Genomic DNA, 8,084 nt, shown 5'->3' on the forward strand with positions numbered 1-8,084 from the left:
AGTAACATGAACCAATGTGAGCTTCATACAAAGTATGAAGAGTTATGGGAAATTTGTATCCCATAAATCAACGAGGAATGTCATTTTCAGCATACACAATGAATTGTAAGACTGAAACTACCTTTCTTACTGACATGCGATATATACATATATTCATTACATATGGTAAATTCCTAATGCAACATGCAGTCAGTTTATTTCTTATGAAGTGGTTTACACAATAACTGAGCAATGCTACTAAAAAGGTATAAGCATTTCACATTTTTAGATGCTATACAACAAGCTCAAGCTATTCACCTGCAGTGTGGTTGAAAGTATGCTAGATTACATGATGTTCACTTAAAATTTACCATTGAAAGTATGCAAACATGAATGTGGCTAAAGTTAACCATTGAAAGTATGCAAACATGAATGTGGTTGAAAACTACGGACATATTACCTGCAAAAGCAAAGTACCGTCATTGCATTGATCTGCAACACGTGTGCTCACATGGAAAGGGTTGGTGAAATGCAAAGCTATTGTTCTGCATATATATTGCAGTGTCTGTTTAATAAAGTACAGGGAGAGAGGGAGAGAGAGAGAGAGAGAGAGAATTCAAATTCAAACATAGAGAACTAAAACTAGAAATACAAGAAGCAATACTGGTCATAGATCTGGTTGTTTGATATTCCAAACTCAAGTTTCAAAGCTACTGTCCGCATTCCATCCACGATACTTTGTTTCTGCGGGGCCCCTGCCACAGCGTGCAACATAATTGAACAAACATACATTTTTGCACACAAAACAAACATGTAGACAAAATTAAACTATCAGAAATTTTCTAGTGTTTCCGGACCTGAAGATGACCCCCTTGCTAGCTTATCATCAATAGCACGAATAGGAATCCAAAGAATTGAGGTCACATCACTGGCCCAATCTGGAAACTCTATTTGACCATCGAGGAGTCTTAGCTGCTCAAAGTTTTATTACCATCTTTCCTAGCATCACCAGAGTTTGCCATATCAGTGGAAATTTGAGCAGCATTTATGTAGGTCTCCATCTCGATGGAATGCGACTCTTCAATCTTCAGACCTGGACCAGTATCAATATGCATGACAGCACCTTTCAAGGAGTAGTTTATTGGTTGCGCTATAATTCCAATCCACTGAGCTTCATTAATCAGCAAGGCAGATGATATAGCAGCAGATAGATCAACCAGAGGTCTTGGTTTGGAAACCTAAGAGAAGGTTTGATCAGGAGATTGAAGAAATAGAAAGAACAAATAGGATTCCTGATCTTACAGTCGTAGGTATATCACTAAGGTATAATTTTAACATTAAAAAACAGTTAACTTTATAGAAATGATTATGAAGAGTATTGTCCGAAACTTTTGTTAAGCCATATTAACATGAGAGACAGCACTTATATCAAAGAGAGATAGAGAGTACCTTCAAGACAGGCCGGGTTGTTTTCTCATAGCTCATGAAATCATCACTATCTGCTGGACCTGCCTTGGAGAAACTGTGAGATCTAAAAGTCAAGTGTCCAATGTGTCCAGTAAGAACTCCGAGGACATATGATCCAGGTTTTTGAGGTGGTAAAGGAAAGGTGATTTTATTCCTACCAGGCTTTAGTACAGTGGCACTAGAGCTCCTTAACTGAAATTTGCATCAAAAACCAAGTCAATATCAAGCTCTGATATAGCTTAAAACATACTAGCAACATCTTGTCTTAAAACCATACCTTACCACCTTCATCAGCATTATACGTAGCCATCAAAGTGAGAGTAAGAGAATCAAGGGTTATTTCATCAGGAAAGCCACTCCAAACTGTTACAGATAAGGTACCAGGATCCCATCACATAACTCCAAAGGAGGCCCAGGATTTCCAGAAAATGTAATTAACGATGACACATCAAGCGGAACGGGGTGCTTCATTTCACTATGTGCAAGGCTAACAACTTCTGACTGAAAAGCTTGGCGTTCCTTCACTGAGAATAAACCTTTATCTAGTGAAAGCAATCGTACAATAGATGTTAGGTAGCCAGCTTGGTCATTGAGTATCTTTTGACATTCAGCTAAATTTGGCAGTACTTCAGCCAATAAATCTTGCCACCCTTCACCAGCATAAAGAGCGCAACCTTCTCATATGACTTTGCAGCTAGGTCAAAGTTCCCACGCTTAAAGCAAACGGCTGCAATTTCACCATCAAGGACAACTCCATGCCTTTTCCACCAAGAACGATGGTAATTATCAGCAGCACCTTTAGTGAGATCCATATATTTTTGCTGCCATGACCAAATAGAAATTCATTAGAAAAAGAGAAAGATAGATTAAATATTGAATATAAGTGCAGATTAAATATTGAATATAAGTGCCCAGATCAGTCAAATAAATCTTGAATATTAATCCGAGAATGTACTTTTGGTATAAATTTTTGTTACTATTTCTAAGGAGTCAAAACCTTCCTCCACCCCTGCTCCCCCCCCCAAAAAAAAAAAAAAAAACCAACATAGAAGGGGTGGAAGTAAGAACAATGCACATGTTGTAGCCTATGTTTGATACCTCAATATCCTGTATGGATGACAAAGTTTTAGCAGATCAGGATTTGAAATTGTTTGCTTCAGAGCATGTTCAGCAGCAACAAAATTTCAGCAAGCCTCATGGGTCGATCAATAGAGCCCTCAAAATTTCCAGGAGTAGAGTAAGTACGAGACATCGAAATTGCTTGTGCTTTACTTGATGGGGAAGTCTTTGAAGATGCATCTGACCCTAATCTGTCAGATTGCATACATTTACTTGACATTAAAACTTCAAAAAAAAATGGCAAAATGAAAACAAAAATTAAAAAAATTCTTGACGTGAAAAACTCAGTCTAATAGTAACTCATCTTCAAAAAATGCTAAAGCAACATTGCCTGGATTCTTGCGATTTCCTTACCCATCAGCAAAGCCTAGTTTGGCATCAAACATCTCAGATGTGTTTCCAGCAGAAAGGGAAGCCCTTCGCCGATTTGCCTCCCGAATAAGGGCAGTAGGTTCAAGTGGCAAGGGTTTCCTCTGAATGCCAAAGTGCTTGACTCTAGGATTTTCTTGCAGAATCATCTGAATCAAATAAGTAAAGATTAAACGTGAAATAGCCAATAATGGGCTATATACTCGTGTAATACATAAGTAAAGTTTCTACCTTGAATAAGGCCACTAAAAAGGGAGGACCATTATTGCAGTCAACCATCTATTAAAATGTTCCATTATTGATCTTTTAAATAAAAATCGATATCCATATCAGCAGCTTATAAACCATGAATTATAATGTTATGGCATTGAGAATACAAGATGGGTAAAAAATTGAAGCCCTACACTACTAGTTTGACAAATCTTTACTACCAAGGTGCAGTTTTAATCCAAAAGAACAAATGTGCCCTTCTGTGAGTTTTACAAATGTGGAACAATAACTTGCCTTTTCTTTCAGAAGCACCTCAGAGGCAGCTTCATCAGGAACCAAAGGCCAAACTGCTGGCTTGGGCCAAGGTAGCATGCTCAAAGAAGCACTGCTCAAAACAAAAGGCAACGATACCATTAGATAGTTTAACATTTGGCTTCGACCTCATGACTTGCCTTCTTTAAATTATGAAACACGTAACCGAATTCATGGAAAGTCAAAGTGGATTTGATCTACAAAGATGGAATGCATACCTGTTAACAGGACTCCTTTCTATCTCTGTTCCATATCCAATTAGATACGCAAGCCTCAAGAACTGCCAAAATCATCAATATGCATCAGTGGGCATTCAACAAAATAACAAATGAAATTTCTTTGTTATTTAAAATAGGAAATAAAAAATTACCTTAACCCTACATAATGAGAAAAGATCACCTTGAAGGCGATAGAACTCCCTTTCTATTTCAGGGGTTGCAGTCCCTTCTTTATATTGAGAATTGGTGGCATTGACTAAAGCCAAGCATGCAGTGATGACCCAAACTTCACGCATACAGAAAGGTAAAATACTCTACAACAATCCCAAGAGGAAAAGATTAAGATTAAAAAAGGGGAAAGAAAACAGTGAAAAAATGTTGCTGACAAAAGCAAACATTATCAAATACCTCATGTAAAGCCAGGACTTTTGAGAAACTAATTACAAATGAATAACCCCTTGAAGCAACCTCAAAAGGACGATTCAGCTTGAATAAAAGCTGCAATTTAATCAGTGAGAAACTTTAGGCACATACACAGACATGCCAACTACGATGTCAACCTAATAAACCAATGCCAGTAAAGAAACATCCATAGAACATTTCAGTAAAGCTAAAAGAATCATTTGGAAATTGTTTAACCACCTAAATGAAATGCTAGGAAATATAGCTAACAGCTACAATTCCAATAACCCATTAAGAATGGCATTATAATAAGTTCTAAAAATTGACAACAGACACATAAACTGATTTTAATAGAAATTAGTCTCAAAGTCAGACTGTGAAATGTTGAGTACTTCAAGTCTAAAGAGTTAGCACTTAGCAGTACCAACCTTTGATTGACAAGCAAAGAGATACTGTCTAAATTCGAATTCCCTGAAAGAGTCATCTTGGACAATCTGTGTTAGAGATTTGTTTCCAGGAATGAGCAGTGCTGCCTGATCATCACCATGGTCTAGTCCTCCGAATTCTCTACGTTTCCCGCCCATATTAACTGCATTTATATATTAAATATGACCATGAAATGCTTGGCTGAAAGCAACTAACAAATTCAAAAGAAAATGGAGCACTTCAAGACAAACTTTAATAATTATACTTATTATAATTTGGCATTTACTAAATGCCCTTGCATACCCTATCTATCCGGTCAACTGAAAAATAAAAAACTGAGATATGAAGACATATTGCATTAGCAATTTGCCACCATGAACTTTTTGTGGCAGCCAAATTCCAAAGTAAGACAATTGAAGGCAAAGTTAAGCACTACATAAAGAATGGAATTTGACTATAAGTACTACTCATATTCATATTACAATAGGGAATTCTTATTTATAGAAAATCATACTGCTATTTAGAAGCATAAATAGAAATAACAAATATGTAGAGTAGAGAGTTAAGTATAAGATGAAAACAGACACTTAAGAAAGTGACATTTATATTTCACACCTGTTTCCAAATAGCACAATTCTAGTTCATCATATTCACGCAAGGCATCCTCATGAAGATGAGCAATCTCAAACATAAATGCCAAGCTTTCCTAAGGATAAGAAAAGTGAAGCATTAACAGTCGAAGTGTTGAAAGTAAGCTTAAAAAATATACTTTTTTGATTAGCTTAATTGGGATTATATCCCTGGAAGACAAAATAGATTTAAGTTAGAGCCTCTCAAGTAAGTTCATGTTTCTTCCATGACCTTCAACTATACAAAACCAGAGAAAGAAAATCATAAAGTTTCTCCTGGATCAATATTAGCCATAACCATATTCTTAACTTTAAAAAGAGTACCGAACCTTCAAAATGAAAAAATTACAGAAGTTCCAAATTGGCATGAAACGCTGTTCGCTAAGCTTGCGTATCTCATCCTCATAGAATTGTATACGCCTATCCAATGTATTTCTGACAGACTCCATAATCCTGGTCTCTAAGTCTTCCCAAAAATTTGCTTCAGGGGCATAAATGTCAAATTTGCAGCACCTAAGTGAACCATAGTTTTCAAGTATCAGAAAATGACAAAGGAAAAATTAAATACCAGTTTCCTGAGAGCACTACTTTTTCAAACTTTCACCACAATTTTCTTTTCGAACGGTTTGCAACATGGGTGAACTAAGTGCAAAAAAATGCTTAACATAATGGAAACAATTCTTTAGGAATGGCAGAATATAAAAGGAGCGGAAAATCATATCAAATTTTTTATATGTTGCCTAGCCATACTTTAGATTAAAACTAACACTTAAGTCTAAAGTAATCAGCAGCAGCATAAACACTATCCATGCCATCAATCAGAATGTATACAAACTGCAGAGAGCTGCAAGCTTACCTTCCCTCTTCTTGGAGCTGAAATCAACTTCAAGTTTGGCATATACTTTCTTTGCCATTTTAGTGGCCTGATCATTGTTGGGATGGGCTCTAGACACAAATACAATAAACCATTCACGCTCATCATTTTGGACTATTAATTTCAGGCGTGGCTTAAGAATGGTCTTGAACTCATCAAGATCCTATGGAAGAAGAATGCGAATAAAGAATAAGAAAATATAGAAGATGGAAAATAAATATGGACAAGCATATTAAGGCAAAGACTAATAAAAGAAAGAAGAAAAGAACTAGAAGCATCAGAGAAAAGTCTAAGTATATCATCACGGAAAGACAAGGTTTGCCCAGACAGACACCGTTATTTTACAGGCTCAGTTGAAGAATTATGATCTGAGTTATACAGAAAGCTCTAAGGATTTATCTTTTTCTCACGTGTGATCATGGATCTAAAATTTAGTTCACCTCCAATAAAGATCATAAACTGGAATCAATGTACCTCACATGTAACAAGAACCAAAGTTGCATATGGCTCTCGGAACCAAAATAAATATTGCTCCTGAGGAAATCTGCTACGTAGTCTTGCATCAGTTGTTAATATGTATTCAGCTGGCAAATTCTCTACAAACACAGGATTCCGGGTCTTGTTATTTAAGCAAGACCTTTTGAATGGAAGCCGCTCTTCAAAACTATTCTTGACAGTAGGCCACAAGTCACTGACATCTTCAACTGTAAGCAGTTGACGACGAAATAGTTAGTTAGAAATCTGAAGCTAGCAGAAGATCGGAACAATGTGAGCTAGTTCCGACCCATGATTCACAAATTACTATTAAATACAAACAACTAGAAAAGAAACAAACTTTGGAGTTGATAGATTAAATATCCATAGGTCATATATTTCCATTTCGCATTCCATACATCTAACCGATCCAGAAGGCAAAAAGATCAAGTACAAAACTTAAAGCAACGACATTTATAGACAGTCACCGGCATGATGCAAGCAATCGAAGATTTAGTATTAACTTCTCCCTACTTCTAAGTTGTAATAAATTCCCAGAAAAAAAACAATCAAGTACTCGCTTCATAAATCAACTAAGAAGCTGAAAGCAACAACATTTACCTCATGATCACCAAAAATTATCCATTTAAACTTAACTCTTCACATTTAGACAATCCTTTACTTCAAAAAAATCAACTCAAAATCTTAAATCATGAAAAATAACATCAACCTTTAGAATTTCCACATCAGAAATCTAACACTAAAGTAAACACATCCTGATCCGCACACCAACACCAAAAAATCCCCAAAGAGATTTAAAAGTGACCCTAAACCCAAAGTTCAATTGGAAGAGTTCAATTCAAATGAGAAGCAAAAAAAGTAATTACCAGCAATGATAAGATGGTTACAAGTGCTCTTGATTGTTGAAACTGAGCTAGATAGTTCGCCATTCCTTCTTCCCGATCTATAAGAACTTACAAAATCCATTAGATCAAATGCAGAAAAGTGAAGGAAAAATGGTTAATTTATCTTAGTGAGAGATTTGGAGTGTTAGTTTCGCTTATGCTCCAACCCAAGGATCTAGTTTCTCCTCCGCTTCGTCCTCGTTAAGCGCTATGTTTCTCAAAGTGTCAGCTGGGCCTCATTAATGGCGTCGTCCATGTTTCAAAGATTTTTCTTAGGCCCAACTAAATAAGGCCTGAAAGAAAGATCGATTTTAGCCCAAATTACTTCTCCATTGCCTGCAATGCTGTGTTTTACTCTCCTGAAAGAAACATTCCAGGCTAAAGTATTTGGCTGAATGGATGTGGAATACGGGTATGTATTTGATACGAATTTTACAATAAAGAGTTGGGATAACATAGTTTCGAAATCCCAGGTCAGCAAACACACACATGAAGGCTATCCAGGATGTTACATTGATAATTTAGTTTGCATATTATTGTATTAAGTGATACTAATAATCAGCCTTATGGACCGTCTTCCTTTGCGTTTTAGGCTTCTATGGATACTTGCCTGCCCTCAGCATTGCTAGCTATGGGTTCCACAACAAGCCTTACACAGTTTGACTTGGTCTTTCCTTTATTCTATGCTTCAATAGTTAAT

General features: G+C 36.3%; 1 protein-coding gene across 1 annotated transcript; it reads right to left on the minus strand.

Annotated features, from left to right (window-relative positions):
• Positions 1-371: 371 nt before the first annotated feature.
• LOC121227526 (trafficking protein particle complex II-specific subunit 130 homolog) lies at positions 372-7,429 on the minus strand. Its single transcript, XM_041110549.1, is given in 23 exon segments — positions 372-524; positions 644-734; positions 837-965; positions 968-1,217; positions 1,429-1,638; positions 1,724-1,836; positions 1,839-2,120; positions 2,123-2,267; positions 2,545-2,576; positions 2,579-2,626; positions 2,629-2,756; positions 2,920-3,083; positions 3,439-3,529; positions 3,675-3,736; positions 3,827-3,988; positions 4,083-4,172; positions 4,505-4,665; positions 5,118-5,208; positions 5,461-5,644; positions 5,984-6,168; positions 6,480-6,709; positions 7,367-7,405; positions 7,408-7,429. Coding segments are annotated over 23 exon segments (3,009 nt in total). The 3' UTR covers positions 372-424.
• Between the last annotated feature and the right edge of the window lie 655 nt (positions 7,430-8,084).

This window comes from Gossypium hirsutum, unplaced genomic scaffold (assembly GCF_007990345.1).
Source record: "Gossypium hirsutum isolate 1008001.06 unplaced genomic scaffold, Gossypium_hirsutum_v2.1 scaffold_982, whole genome shotgun sequence".
NCBI lineage: Eukaryota > Viridiplantae > Streptophyta > Magnoliopsida > Malvales > Malvaceae > Gossypium > Gossypium hirsutum.